General features: G+C 33.5%; 1 protein-coding gene across 5 annotated transcripts in view; it reads left to right on the forward strand.

Moving 5' to 3' along the window:
- The window catches only part of LOC120863698 (palmitoyltransferase ZDHHC21), a 71,147-nt gene that overhangs the window by 18,300 nt on the left and 36,465 nt on the right, over positions 1 to 16,382 (forward strand). For all 5 annotated transcript variants that reach the window (XM_040240181.1, XM_040240201.1, XM_040240191.1 and 2 more), the window contains 2 exons: positions 4,486 to 4,597; positions 7,632 to 7,770. In XM_040240181.1, the coding sequence (XP_040096115.1) occupies positions 4,486 to 4,597; positions 7,632 to 7,770 (251 nt within the window). The remainder of the gene's footprint in view (positions 1 to 4,485; positions 4,598 to 7,631; positions 7,771 to 16,382) is intronic.

Raw genomic sequence — 16,382 nt, forward strand, 5'->3', positions numbered from 1 at the left:
AAGTCTTTTGGTATCTCCTGTCATATGACCCTCATGGTGGTGGTATGAGGTGGGTGGACTGGGTAAATCAGGAGCATGGATTGTCCTTCACAGGTCATACGGTAGGTTGTTACAGAGTTGCTGTGAAGCCCAGATCCGTGTCTCCATCATCTTTTTTACCATGAATCCTCTTACAGGTGAATTATCTTACCTCTTTATTTATCTTTGCTTTGGTTTGAAGGAAATTAATTAAAGCTTTCATGTGCTTTTTGCTCAGTTACTTGATGATTGTGTAGATACAGTTTTAACTTAGTTAAAAAAATAAAAATTTAATAGTGAAAAATAATGACTAAAGTGTTGGGGTCTACAAAATAGTGATGTTTATTCAGCATTGTTTTAAGGGTGAGCAGTTTTATATAATTGAACTCCTTAGAAAAGGAAACTTAAACCCTAAGGCTTTTATTATTTTAGCTACTTTAAAAAAAATTTACATGCCCTTCTGAAATATATTACATGCCTTTCTGTTTTTTTAAACATAGTAACTTTAGTTTCTATATGACGCACCAAGTATGAGGCAATTTGAATATAGGAGAATGCTTCCGTGTGAAGATCCCAAGAATTCGATTTTATAAACTTTGGGACATGTAGATGGAATAGTCAAATGAAACTGTTAAATGTCTATTTAAATTACATGCATGTTTGAAATACAGAAATATTACTTTTTGTCATTTTTGAATTTTATGAAATGATTTTATTTAGTCTCAACTTTTAAAAAACAACTTTGAGTGTAATTCACATATATAATTCACCTATTTAAAGTGTACAATTTAGTGTCTTTTATATATACACAGATTTGTACAACCATTAGCACAGTCAATCTTAGAACATTTTCATCATTAAGCTCTTAACTTGCATGTTAGAGTTCTGTTTTTGTCCTCACTAGTGCCACTTTGTTTTTATTTTTTTGTTGTTGTGTATACCCCCTGTTGTACCTTGCATCCCTGTGGCTTATTTATTTTATGGCTGAAAATTTGTACTTCTTGGTCCCCGTCTCATATTTTGCCCCACTCCCACCCCTCTCCCTCTGGCAACCACTAGTTTTTTGTTTCTTGAGTTTGTTTCTGTTTTGTTTGTTCATTTATTTCTTGCATTGCCAACCAGTTCTGCCAGAAAACCTCTATTAAGACCCAATCCTTGTATTGATGTTTGTTAGTTTCAAGTTATATTTTTCTCCCCAAAACATTACTTTGTGATCTGAAATATAGTCATTGAAAAAAGTTCCCCTAATATGTGAATCTTTCAAAAGACTCAAATGGAAAGGTGATTTGTTCCTTTTTGAGGGATAAACCAAACCAAACCGTATCTGTCTTTATAGTCTTTCATGCAATTACAGCATTAATAAGTTTCCCTGTTAAACAATATGATACTGTTTACCTTATATTAAAGAGAATCATTTATAGATTTTACCTTTTTTCTTTTGTTTTATGTGTTGATTTTTCTTTCCTTTAAAAAATGTTATCTTAATTTTAAACTTTCTATATAGCTGCCATAAATTAGCAGGTGGATTCTGTCTCCCATAGGCTTTTATTTTATCTTGTTAGATGGGTAGTGCAAAAGTCTTATAGGTAATCATCAGATACCAGAATGTGTCAGTCACCAAGATCCTATTGCTACTGCTGCTGCTAAGTCGCTTCAGTCGTGTCCGACTCTGTGTGACCCCATAGACGGCAGCCCATTAGGTTCCCCTGTCCCTGGGATTCTCCAGGCAAGAACACTGGAGTGGGTTGCCATTTCCTTCTCCAATGCATGAAAGTGAAAAGTGAAAGTGAAGTCGCTCAGTTGTGCCTGACTCTCAGCTACCCCAGGGACTGCAGCCTACCAGGCTCCTCCGTCCATGGGATTTTCCAGGAAAGATCCTATTAGGACCTGAATAAATCCTGAAGAAGAAAAAAGGGAGAAGACTAAGAAATGGTTTCTGGATGCATAGGATAGATTAAGATGGATGGCTTTTTTTCTTGTTCTGCAAAGCAAAAACATAGATGATACTTTAAATTTCTGAATTTTAAAAATAGTGATTTTTTTCCTTTCAAAACATAAATGTGTGTGTGCAAAATGTGCATCTTCATTTTAGATTTTTGTATCTTAAATTGAGCATTAAGTGACTCAAACTCTTTGTTTGAACACATTTATGGTCCAGACCATAGGTCAGCAAATTCTACTGTAGCGTTAGTGCCAGATAGATGTTTTTAGCCTTATGAACCATATAGTCTCTGTCACAAGTCCTCCTCTCTGTCATGGTAGCCCCAAGGCCGACATACACAGTATGTAAATGAATGGGCATGGCTGTGTTTAAATAAAGCTTTCTTTATGGACATGGAATTTAAATTCCAAGATTTTTACATGCCACAAATTGTTATTATTGTTTTCAATCATTTAAAATTGTTAAAAATACTTTTAGCTCACGCGTGCATGCTAAATCGCTTCAGTTGTGTCCGACTCTTTGTAGACTGTAGCCCTCCAGGCTGCTCTGTCCGTGGATTCTCTAGGCAAGAAGCTGGAGTGGGTTGTCATACCCTTCTCCAGGGGATCTTTCTAACCCAGTCATCTCTTACATCTCTTACATTAGGCAGGTGGGTTCTTTACTACTAACGCCACCTGGGAAGCTCATGGATCACCCCCAAACAGGTGATGGCCTGGGTTTGCCTGTGGACTGTAGTTTGCCAACCGTAGTTTACACCACAGAATGAATTACAGTCTTTCTCTGACTATAGCCAAATTCTCTCTTTTTCCTGAGGGTACAGCATTTTAAGTATGAAATAAATGATTTATTCTTTGGAATATTTTATGCTGAAATTGCCAGTAGTGAATACCCCATGTTTATTTTTTTAAGGAGCTGGTTTAAGAACATAGTTTTCATGTTGTCTTTCAATGAAAATGGGCTCACCTTCACATATTCGTTGAAATATGTGAATTTAGAGTTTTAATATTGGGATATTTGGGAACATCTAGTTAAGTGGGAGAAAAAAGTGATATGTATGTGACATTGTATTATGCTACATATGAAACAAGTTTCTATTTCACCAACAGGTAAATAACAGTAGTTTAATTGTACCTAAATTAAGCTTCAATATTGTTGTTCTCTCATGTAATATGTTTTCATTAAAATAAGAATTGTGAGTAAGAAATAGAAGAGAATTTTATTTTAAAATGAAATATTTTAAATGTAAAAGATAATTTTTCAGCTTTCATCGAGAGCAATTAATTTGTTACAGCTGTTATTCATGCTTTATTGATTTCTCCAGAGATGTTTGTAGCAGAATGTTTTTCCAACACTTTACTATAAAATTCCAGTATATTGATCTTACTTCTGGTCATTAAACTAGAAATAATGGAATTAAAATAGGGTATCTTTTTAAAAAATGGAAAACTACCTACTCTTCTCTTTTGTTACTTATGTTTAGAATCTTTCATTAAAAAAAAATTAAACTTGTCATGTTTTAGCAAGGATTTAGTGACTATCTATGGTTTGCTCAGTCACACTTTGCATATACTAATATTCACTTGGAGTATTGAAGTTAGGTTAATTTTACTGTACCCATAATTTTAGTGAGGTTAGGGTATAGTTTTCCATAAGTGATACAAAATTTAAAAATTGTTATAAAGGTAAAATTCCATGTCAAGAAATATTAAGATTATATATTCTGTATAACAGTTGTCTTGGTAAATAACAGTCCTGTAGAGTTTTTAATGGCTCTAGCCAGAGCAATTCTTAATGGAAATAAATTACTTTTTCCTTTATTCCTGTAAACTTCATGTTTTTAGCACAAAGCCTAGTTGTGTGCTCGTTCACAGCAGACTAGAGGAAACTTACTTGGTGGTAGGATAGAGTTTTGTAAAGGACTCCTTTATTTCCGTTAAAGAGTAATTTTCTTGTAATCTTCTTCACTTCTGAAACTATTTTAGTACCTCTTAAATGCATCTGAACTGTTTTTCCATCTCTCTGTCATAAGTATTCCCAAATAAATCCATTCAAAAAATGGTTTTGTGTTGGAAGTTTGGGGAGATGCTGTCTCTGTTTATGCAGTTAATTTTGACTTACTAATCTATGAAACCAGTACTCAGCATTATCTCTTCTGTAGAACCATTAGATAATAAATTTCTAGAAATTAACTTGTTTCAATAAAATTCTGTTTTAATGTAATAATTTGATTCTAAATAAGAGTTTTGTCACTAAATTTTGCTTACAGCAATATACTTAAACCCAAATATGCTGTTTTTTTTATCCCTTAGTTTGACTATTAACAGTCTTATTTTATAGTGTTTAAAATTAGAAACGTACAAAATAAAACATGCAGAGAACAGAGAAGCAACGTTTACGGCAAACATTTACAGTAGAGACTTAGGCACATATCTCAAAGAATTCCTATAACTCTTCTAAACACTTGTTTCTAAATTTTAACATTACTCATGTTCCTTTACTAAATGAATTTTAATTTCCTTCTCTAGAAAGGGAGTTCTGGGAATTGTGTAACAAGTGTAATTTGATGAGACCGAAGCGTTCCCATCACTGCAGCCGCTGCGGCCACTGTGTTAGGAGAATGGATCATCATTGTCCATGGTAAGAAATGAATAATTCACTTTCGAAAAAAAATGTAGTAAAAAATAGACCTTGGTACTTAGCCGATTTAAACAAAGGTTATATCAGGTTATACAGTTTAAGAGAGCCTTTTTATAAGGAGACCTTTAATTGATCATATGCTTCTATCAACTCCCAGGGTCATTTTTTCAGAGATCGTAGATTTTTCTAACCAGGAGATATTTGAGCAGAAAACTAAAAATTAACATGCACCCAAATATACAAAAGAAATAAAGTGGTTTTATTAAATGAAGCAGTGTAGGTAAAGCATTTAGTATAGTATAAGACATATAGAGAGTACTTAAATTTAAATATAGTAGCTGTTACTGTTTCTAACTGTAATGTAAACCATATACATCTCATTGTTTGTATTTCCCTTCCAGTTTAATTAAAGAGTGACATTTCATATACTTATACCTCATTTCATTTCCTTTCAGCCTTTTTTTTCAGTGTTATGTGTTGGATATAGGGATTAATATTACATGCTAGCTAGAAGTGGAAAAAAAAAGTGATAGTTGATTCTGCTGACTGCCAACATTTTTGGTCAGTAGGGGGCTCTCTTGTAATATTTAAAGAAAATGTTCAGTTGAGAAACAATTTTTGAAAACAAATGCTGTGAGAGTTCTGCATTGTATCTCATTTCAAAGCTGTCACAAAAATCTGTGAAAAGATATTGTATTTAATTCTGTTTTTCTAGCATGGGATCTCTGCATAAATATTTAAACTGGTATGGTGTAGCACTTTATAAATATATCTATATACATGTATATTTATGTTTATACACACATGTATACAAAGTTAGCTACATAATAATCTTCTTAAATTTATAACTGCATTTATCTGAGGTTGTCTCAAGGGTAGATTTTAGTTTTATCTAGTAATGCTAATCATTTAGAGCTTCCTTTATTTTTGATAGCACAAGTTATCAGCAAGCTTTTAGTGGGAATTTGGTTTTCACTATAAAATGATTATTTGACTAGAAGATAATTTCCTGAGATTCAGAAAAAATAAGAATACTGTGTTACTATGTAGAAAGGTTTAAAATTCTATCACAGAATAGTTTAGTGTATAACATACAGTTGGTGTTTTAAAAATGTGCCTGGAATTTATTCAGATTAATTCTCAAATGATTTTATAAACCTCAGTGATCTGTTTACAGTTACAATAGTAATAGGGTTTGCTTTTTAAAACTGTGTGAAGCATGTATTCAGGTAAGTGATAATCACACTGAAAAACTCAATTTTATATAATTTTTTGAGTAATATTTCTGATTAAAAATATAATAAATGTTCATGATGGTTGGATATCGATATTTCCTTTTAAGTGAATGCAGTAATTTAAGCTTAAAAAAATCAACTATTTTATAACTTTTATATAGATTATATATAGATTAGTATATATAGATTATATAGATTAGTGATAGTATTTATTTATTTTCAAGGAATTAAGACTGACTTGGTGACCAAATAAAGTTCTTTTTAACCAAAATTCTAGGATTGGGGTGAGCTCTCTGTTCCTAGGCCTTCTGTTTCCAGTTTTGGTCACCTCAGAGCCCTGGTGAGAAAAGAGTGGAAGAACAGAGAGCTGCAGACAGGAAAAGAGGGTAGATCAGGGGCATGAGTTGGTATAGGGACTTACGTGCTTGAACTCCCTAATAAAGCATTGCTGAGCTCTTCAGAGAGTGAGGGAAGTGTACAGTGTGCAGCAGAAGCAAGGAGAATTTTTGGTATTTTCAGAAATTGCATTATCTTAACTGCTTAACAGCTTTAGATTTAGAGGTCAGTTCTTTTGATAACCTCAAGATTTACTCTGTTTTTGACTCTGATCACTCTTTCTAAGGAATTTGTTACCAAAACAGTTTTTACATGTAGATGATAGTAGTTTCTTACAGTTCTATTCTTAAGAAGAATGCAGTGTTCATAGCAGTTATATCTCAGATTTTGGGGGGACAGAAAGGATGGGGCAAGGATAAAGCATCTTTTAAGCAGTAGCTATTGGAGAGTATTTTTGAGTGCACACAGAAGTACTCTTCTCTGGTAGCCCTGCTTACAGATAACAAAACACAGGAAGTTTTCTTGTTTATTCAGAGTGAATTCTTCAGTCTAAGAAATGCCTCTTTCAGGTTTTCTGTTCAGTTACATATCTGCTTTTAAAAAATTGACAGCACATCTTTAATACAATTTAAGTTAGGAATTTGGCCCTATTTATTATTTTTTCAAACAGTGGCAGTATAATGCTCTAGTATGTTGAAAATAAAACATTGTGAAAGATAATTTGTAGTTTTGAACTAGGATTTTCTGCTGGAATTGTATTTAGAAAATTTAGATACAATAACTTTGGAACAATAAAATATTCAGCTTGCATTAATCTTGAATTTTTGGAATTCTAACATTAATCCTTTTTCCTAGTTTTGGTTCATTGTTGTATTGGTGGAAATGTAGCTCTAAGAATTTATACATATTTTTGAATATATGTTTATTTTCAGCCACCAAGGGTTAGACTGTAAAAGTAAGGAAAATTGTGAATGCTTAGCAGTGTGTCAGAATGGCAGGTTTAAGTTACTTTGCTTCATATCCTTCAACTTGATCTCCACAGCTTGAATGCTGCAGTGAAAGAGCAGTGTACAGAAGAGGGTTCTTGTTCTCTTGACCACGGTCTCTCCTAACTGTACATCCCCTGGCAATTGCCTAACTCCTCTGTTCCTCTTTTGTATCAGTGAAGCAAGGAGATTGCCATCTGTTCTTCCTGCCTCACTGGCCTGTTGTTGAGTTGAATGGGGAATCATACACAGGACTTCTTTGACAAGTAGAATGTGCTTTACAAATGTGAGGTGGCGTGTTTATGTCATATCTTTTCTTATATACTCTTTGCTCTTAGGTTTGAGTGGGTTGGGCTTATCTCTATGAACTTAAACAGTTAAGAAGTTGTTTGTGCTTATTTCTAGTTTTACCATCCTAAAATTAACATCTTATTAAAGTTCGAAATATTTTTTCTTTTTCCTTTTTTTTTTCTTCAGGATTAACAATTGTGTTGGTGAAGATAACCATTGGCTTTTTCTGCAGTTGTGTTTCTACACTGAACTTCTTACTTGCTACGCACTGATGTTTTCTTTCTGCCACTATTATTACTTTCTTCCGCTAAAAAAGCGTAATTTGGTAAGAAATGTTTATGTCCACTAATGTTAGAACAGCTGTAGTATATAGTTATTAACATGTGGTGCTTTTAAAAGTGTAGAAAATTGAAAACAAAAGTAATGAACATAAACCCTCAAATTGGTGTGTTTTAAAATGTATTGGAATTGAGAAAATGGACCTATTCTGATATTGCCTTATAACCACATCTATTTATGATTACTTATTAGTGTCTAGTTCTTTAAAAAGTGACCTGTCGCTCAATGTATACATATTTTCGTTTTAAATCTACAGTAATGAAAAGCAAAGTGAAAAAGGTTAGCTTCTTACTTCTTTTCAGGAGTAAAAATAGACTTGTTTAATTCTTAAAAGTTCTCAAAGGAACATTAAGTTCTTGAGAAAAGGATTCGTTCCCCAGCACCCCAACTCCAACTTTTAACATTGGTGATAAGATGAATTTGCAGATGCTTTAAAAAGTTGTTGTTATATATCCATTTGAGGCAATGCTTTTCCCACTCTATAGAGGAACTACAATATATGTTAATAAGGTTTGCCCAGAATGGTGGTGTTAAAGGTAGTAGTAGTAATAACATCAACCAGGAGTTTTAAGTCTTGACTATATTATCAGCACTGTGCCATGGACATGTGATTTTAATTCTCACTTAAATGCACACCACAATCACATGAGGTGGGTATGATTTTTCCTCCATTTTTTATAGATGAGGAAATAGACTAATAGAAGTTAAATAAATAGTTACTGAAGGCACAAAGCTAGGAAGTGATTATTCAACTGGTTTTAGTTGTAGACTGGGATTTGAATCTGGGTTTGTGTTATCTGAATCGTATCTTTGTGCTTTGTTTGTAGAACTTGTATTTCAGCCTGATCCTGTGTGCCATTTTGACTTAAATTGTGTTTTTAGAATGCTCTGTGTATGTGTGTGTGTGTGTGTGTGAGAGAGAGAGAGAGAGAGGGTATGTGTACTTACAGGAAGCAAGATAGGGAAGGAGACAGGGAAGAGGAATGGAATTTCTGATGAAGAAGGGTGTTTTTTTATTTCCTATTTAAGTCCTTTTATACTCTTTAAATCTTTTCTATTAAAAATAATAAGCTTAGTGATGGCACATACAACTAAATTTTATAATAATGGAACAGTTGAGAGAAGGTCTTTGAGTTCTGTGTATTTAGATCTTTTTTGTATACTTGATCATTTTGTATAATTAAAAGGATATTTACTGTTGTTGCTTGGTTGCATATATTAGTGGGCCTTGTCAAGGTAATTCTATGTATTAAATGCAGAATGAGCAATTAAAATTAGATGTGAATAACTCAAAAAAGTTCAAGGGGGAGAACTGTAAATATAGGTGTTTGACATTTATCACACTGAGAATTTAGTGCATCTTAATACTATAGTCTTAGAAATGTTTTATCTTACAATGAATTTCTTTTTTATGCTTTCTTATATTTTGATTTTACTTTCTGATAAAACCAGGTACAAAAGAGTGGTCACCCAAAGCATCCAGATCAGAAGCCCTAAAACAACAGCAGTTAATATTTAAAGAGTCATTTAGGGTCAGCAAAGTACTTTCTGCATGTGTCATTTCTTTTAATTCCCACACCATGTGAGGTGGCCTAGATGTGAGTGTGACTTTAAAGCCAGACTCCTTGGGTTTGAATCTCAATCATAGATTAATTTCGGATATATTTGGTATTGTAGTTAGAACATATAAAAGATTATATGTATTTTCCAAGTAACCTGTTTCAAATATTCAATAGATTGAGCCTAATAAAATAAAAATGTACCTGTAAGATTAAGATCAGAATGTTTTAAGAATGGAGAGAGAGGTAGAATCTAGTGGTATTAATGAAAGGCTAGTAGAGTTTCTCTAGGAGGGAATGCACCGTGGAACTGTGGAGGGATTGGTACACTATGGGTGTTGGGATGAATTTGACCCGCTACCTGTTTTTATGAATAAAGTTTATTTGAAACATAGCTACTCTCATTTGTTAATGTTTTGTTTGCAATTGCCTTTGTAATACAACAGCAGAGTTAAGTAGCTGTGACAGAGGCATATGTGCTGAAAAGCCTAAAAGACTAGGTATCGGGCTTTTCATCTTGCATTTACCAGCTTCCGGTAGTGGAAAGATCTTGATTTTATAAATAGACACACCTAGAATTAAGCCTGGCTTATTGTGAGTATAAGCTTTGACACATCCTTTAGCCTTTCTGAATTGTAATATCCACTTGAAAAATGTGAATAGTAATGAGATTTAATGAGATAACACATGTAAAAGTTCTTGGTAGATAAGAGATTTTTAATTTATGTTACATTTGATTTTGGTGAAAGCTCTCAGAAGAAGGGAACAGTTTTTCTTTGCCCCTTTAATTTTTATGAACATTTAACAGACTGTTTAACAATATTACTAGGAGATCAATGACAGAATAAAAAAGTTCCAACACTCAAGAATATAATGGAAATATTTAAATGAAGGATTAAGACATTACAAATTACAAACTGATTTGTCTCTCCAAACGAAAGGTAGAAACTCTGGAAAAATTACTATCACTTAGAGGAAAGAGCACTTTTTTAAATGGAAAAACTGATTACAGGTGATACTAATATGCTTAGAAACATATACATAGACGTGTATTTACATGCATACTGACAAAAGACTAGCAGCGTAGTAAAGGTTTATTAAGAAATGTAAAGTCCAGGATCAAAATATAAAAAGGCAGTACAATTGGGTTTTAAAAATTCAAACCTGAGTTTCTTTAGAGCAATCACTTGTAGAAACAATACAGGTAATTTTAAAATTCTTAAAAATCATAATTACTGTTAGTAGGATTACCAGATGAAAATCAAATAATTAGCTCTATCATATTGGTTGTAATAAAGCTACTTTGGTAATAGCAGTGAATTGCAGATAGTTCTAGGGATCTGACAGAGTTTTAGCTAGTAGTGCTGAGCAGGAATTGTTCAAGGTTTATGGTATCCTTGTTGTATTAAGTAGGATGTTTTTATAATTACCTTCATGTTAGAGATAATGAAGTTGAAACCCAAAGGGTTTATGTTATGATATTTCTGAGAGCATTTGGCATCCTATTGAAAAATCCTTTGTGTTTTAACCCTGTTTATGGTGTATTTTCTGAATGAAGTGGTTCATAATATTTTTAAGTTAGGTATATGGACAGGAGAATTTTACCATAGTGTTATCCAGTATAAGAAAAGACTATTTTGTTTGACTAATACTGTTTTTATATAGTATGTTTATTATTGGTGTCTTTAACCTACTTATACTTACTGGTGTGTTAGTTACTCAGTCGTCTCCGACTCTTAGCGATCCCATGGACTATAGCCCACCATGGTCCTCTGTCCATGGGATTTCCTAGGCAAGGATACTGGAGTGAGTTGCCATTTCTTTCTCCAGGGTATCTTCCTGACCCAGGGATTGAACTTTCCTTCAGATCCTTGGGATATATAGCCCTAAATATTCCAAGGATCTGAAGGAAAATAAATGTTCAATAGTATTTAGCATTCACTGAAATGAATTCTAATCATTTCATTGATTAAGATGTTGATAATTTAAAGCTATGTTTCCAGGTACGTAGGGCTTCCCAGGTGGCACTAGTGGTAAAGAACCCACTGCAGGAGACCTAAAAGACTCAGGTTTGATCCCTGGGTCAGGAACATCCCCCGGAGAAGGGTGTGGCAACCCACTCCAGTATTCTTGCCTGGAGAATCCCATGGGCAGAGGAAACTGGTAGGCTACAGTCCTTTGGGTCACAACATGACTGAAGTGATAAAACAGTAGGTACATACACTCTTAGAATTCTAATACTGTTCTAATGAGTTTACTCTGGTATCATTATAAATTATACCTTTTCATCTGCAGTACTTATCTTCCCTTGTAGTATTTTCTGTTATTAATTTGGCTATATTATTCTTTTGGTTGGTATTTTCAACTTTTTACTTACAACCTTTATCAGTTATCTTTGTGTCTTGTAGACACCAAATATTTCTCTCGTTTTTGAAGTCTGATGATCTTTTTCTAATTGAAATGGTCTATTTCATTTATTTTGACTGATATTAACCCTGTCATCCTACTGTTTATTTTTTACTTCACCCCTCTGTTCTTTTGTTCCCATTTTTCTCTCTTTCTTATCTGCTTTGAAATTTTCAATTGAAAGAAATTTCCAACATATCCCTTCTGAGGTTTTTTTCTCTTTTACTCTTTTAAAAATGATTTTCCCAGAGATCAAAACATTCTTCCTTGGTTTTCTGAAGTTTAATATAAATTGATACTTTAAACATTACCAAGATAATAAATGGAGTAGCCTTAGAACGCTTCTTATCATCGTCATTTTGGGTATTGTAGGGGCGTAAGATAGATGTAGAAATAAAACTCATAATGATAAGATTTAATGTTCATTTATAAATTATGTGTTATAATGCATATGTTATATAAAGTCAGTATTTGTTTAAAGTTACCCACTTATTGATGCTTTATTGATCCTTCATGACTTCATAAATTTCTAAGCTGCTTTCTGAGAATATTCTTTCCTGCCTTTTGGTGGAAGTGTACTGAAACAAATTTTGCCAGTATTTGGTTCACCTGAAAATGTCTTTATTTCTCTTTCATTTTTGAATGATTTATTCGCTTGGCATAGAATTATAGGTTTAGAGTTATTTTCAGATTTTAAAAGATATTTTTTCCTTGTCTCCTGGTTTCCATGATTTCTGCTGTAAAGTCAGTTGTTAGTTTTTTTTTTTTTTTTTAGTTTTTTTTAGTTGTTAGTTTTATAGTTCATTCATTGAAGTAATGTGTCTTTCTCTCTGTTTTTATGATTTAGTTATTTATATTATTTTGGCTTTGTTGAGGCATAACTAATGAATAAATTTATAAGATACCTAAATTTTGCATTATGATAATTTGATGTATGTATTCAGTTTGAAGGGCTTCTCTGGTGTCTCAGCTGGTAAAGAATCTGCCTGCAATGTAGGAGACCTGGGTTTGATCCCTGGGTCAGGAAGATCCCCTGGAGGAGGGCATGGCAACCCGCTCCAGTACTCTTGCCTGGAGAATTCCATGGACAGAGGAGCCTGGCAGGCTACTGTCCATGGGGTCGCCAAGAGTTGGACACGACTGAAGCAGCTTAGCACAGCACATATACTTTAAAAGGATTCCCACATCTAGTTAACACAAATGTCGCCTTACATATTAATCTTTTTTATGAGAACATTTAAGTCTTTTCTCTCAGTGAATTTCAGTTGTGCAATATGGTGATAAAACAGTAATTACCATGTTTTATATTAGGTCCTTTAGACCTTATTCATCTTACACCTAAAATTTGTACCCTTTTACCTATCTCTCCCTTTTACCCCAACTCCAGCCCCTGGGAACTTTTCTACTTTCAGTTTCTAGAGTTAACTTTAAAAAAAAAAAAATTCCACAGGTAAGTGATACCATTTGGCTTATTTCACTTAGTGTAATACCACCAGGGTATATCCATGTTATCAGAAATAGCAGGATCTCCTCCTTTCTCATGGCTGCATAGTATTCCATCGTGTGTGTGCATGTGTGTGTGTGTGTGTGTGTGTAAAACTTCTTTTTTATTCATTCATCCATTAATGGATGCCTCGGTTGCTTCCATATCTTGGCTATCTTGAATAATGCTGCAGTGAACATGGGAGTGCAGATATCTCTTTGATATCCTGTTTTTATTCCCTTTGCATATATACCCAGCAGTAAAGTTGCAGGGTCTTATGGTAGTTCTATTTTTAATTTTTTTGAGAGGTCTGCATACTGCTTTCCATAGGGGCTATAGCTGTTTACATTCCCACCAACAGTGCAAAAGGGTTTCCCTTTTTCCACATCCTTGTTAACACTTACCTTTTACTTTTTGATGATAGCCATTCTAATCTAACAGGTGTGAGGTGATATCTCATGGTTTTGATTTGGATTTCCCAGATGATTAGTGGTATTGAGTACCTTTTCATTTCTCTGTTGGCTATCAGTATATTTTTGGAAAAGTGTCTGTTCAGGTACTCTGCCATTTTTTAAATCATTTTTTTTCTGTTGAGTTATATGAGTTCTTTATGTATTTTGAATATTAACCCCATATTAGAGAGATGATTTGCAAATATTTTTACACATCACGTAGGTTGCCTTTTCATTTTGTTGGTGGTTTCCTATGCTGTGCAAAAGGTTTTTAGTTTGATGTAGCCACACTAGTTTATTTTGCTTTGGTAACTTTGTTTTTGGTATCAAATCCAAAAAATCATTGCCAAGACCAGTATAATGGAGCTTACCCAAAACCCTTTCTTCCATGAGTTTTATGGTTTCAGGTTTTACATTCAAGTCTTTGAATCATTTTGAGCTGATTTTTGTGTATAGTATAAAGTAGAGATCCAGTTTCATTCTTTTGCATGTTACTGTCCAGTTTCCTGAGAACCGTTTATTGAAGGGGCTGTCCTTTCCCCATTGACTCTTCCTGGCTTCTTCGTCATAAGTTAATTGACCATGTAAGAGTGTTTTTTTGTTTTCTTTTTCTGAGCTGTCTGTTCAGTTCCATTGATCTCAGTGTCTTTTTATGTCAGTATCATACCATTTTGATTGCCATAGCTTTGTAATGTATTTTCAAATCAGGAAATGAGATGCCTCCAGCTTGGATTTTCTTAAGATCACTTTGGTCATTTGAGATATTTTGTGGTTCTATACACAGAATTATTTGTTCTATTTCTGTGAAAAAAATGAAGTCAAAATTGTGATAGGGATTGCGTTGAATCTGTAGACTGCTTGAGTACTATGGCCATTTTAAGAATATTTAATTTTTCCAACCTGTGAGCCTTGAAGAGCTTTCCATTTACTAGTTGTCTTCCATTCAATTTCTTTCATAAGTTTCTTCACTGAACAGATCTTTCACCTTGTTTAAATTTATTCCTAGGTATTTTATTCTTTTTGATACAGTTATCAATAGGATTATTTTCTTAACATTCTGATAGTTTATTATTAGTTTATGGAAATGTGAATGATATTTGTATATTAATTTTGTATTCTGCAAGTTTATGGATTTATTTATTCTAACACTTTTGGTGGTCTCTAGGTTTTCTATATGTAATACTATGTAATCTGCCAATAATGTCAGTTTTACTTCTTCCTTTCTAATTGAATATCTTATTTCTTTTGCTTGCCTAATTGTTTTGATATCCATTGTTGAATATTCATGATGAGAATGGTTGTTCTTGTCTCATTCTTGATCTTAGAGGAAAACCTTTCAGCTTTTTATTGAGCGTGATGTTTCTGTGGGCTTGTCATATATGGCCTTTATTATATTGAAATATGTTCACCCCTATACCTGGTTTGTTGAGTTTTTATCATGAATGGATATTGAATTTTGTCAAGTACTTTTCTGTGTCCTTGGAGAAGATCATATATTTATCCTTCAGTTTATTAATGTATATTGATACAATCAATCACTTATTGATCTGCAGATGTTGAAGCATCTTTGCATCCCTGGAATTAAATCCCACTTGATCATGGTGTGTGATCCTATTAACGTATTATTGAATTTGGCTTGCTAATATTTTGTTGAGGAATTTTACATATTTGTTCATCAGGTATATGGGTCTATACTTTTAGTGTTATTTGGTTTTCATATCTGGTTAATACTGGCTTTGTACAATATTTCTCACTGTTAGAATTTCCATTTTTTCATAGATCACTTCTCTGGTGAAATTCTTCATTTGTCATTAAATTTTGAACATTTTAATGCAAGTTCTTTTAATGTTTATGTCTGATATCTTCAGTGTTGAGATCCACTTGTGAATCTATTTCTGTTGACTTTTTTCTTCTCTCTTTTAGTTTCAGATATTTGTTCTTTCTTCTGATACATCTGATAAGTTTTGTTAGATACTAGGCATTTTATATGACAAATTGTAGAAGACCTGGTTGATGCTTTCTTTTTCAAGGTACGATTTACTTGTCTTTGTGGACAGTCAATAAGAGAGAACTCATCTTGATCCAGCCAAAAATTTGTGTAATAAATATTTCTAAGGCTAAATAACAGAACATTGGTCTTAATACAGCAGTTCTTTTGAAGATGAAATTTACTACGTTTGTTGAGACTTTGTAAGGGCTTACGATTTGGGTTTTGTCTTCATGAAGAACTAGTTTCCGTTTCTCCTTTCTCTTATGTTGTAGCGCTTCCAGGGTTTTTCAGCTGGAAACTTCAGTGTGTATGGTGGCTTCTGCTGTGGTGTTTCCCCAGCTCCAGGGGACTGTAGAAGGCTCTGAGCCTCCACTTCTACTTGACCTTTCATACAGTACTGTTTATGAGTTGACAGTTACCTCCAGGTAAAAAACAGTGTGGAATGTAGGACTCACCTTAGTGCCTTTCTACCTTTCCTGGGATGTTGGTCATTTACGTCCTGGCTACTTTGGCCGCTTCTCAGTGTCTTCAGTCAGCTGCTTATTTACCAATTAATTGAGTTTTATCTGATTTTTAGTAGTGTTCTTACTGGTAGGGTTATTCTCATACAATCTCCTCTTTCATAAGTATCATTGGCATACAGTTTTGTTTAAAAATTTCTTCCCAAGTGATTTTATCATTGTTTCCTAACTGCACAACTCCAGGAGA

Source organism: Oryx dammah, unplaced genomic scaffold (assembly GCF_014754425.2).
Source record: "Oryx dammah isolate SB20612 unplaced genomic scaffold, SCBI_Odam_1.1 HiC_scaffold_1, whole genome shotgun sequence".
Classification (NCBI taxonomy): domain Eukaryota; kingdom Metazoa; phylum Chordata; class Mammalia; order Artiodactyla; family Bovidae; genus Oryx; species Oryx dammah.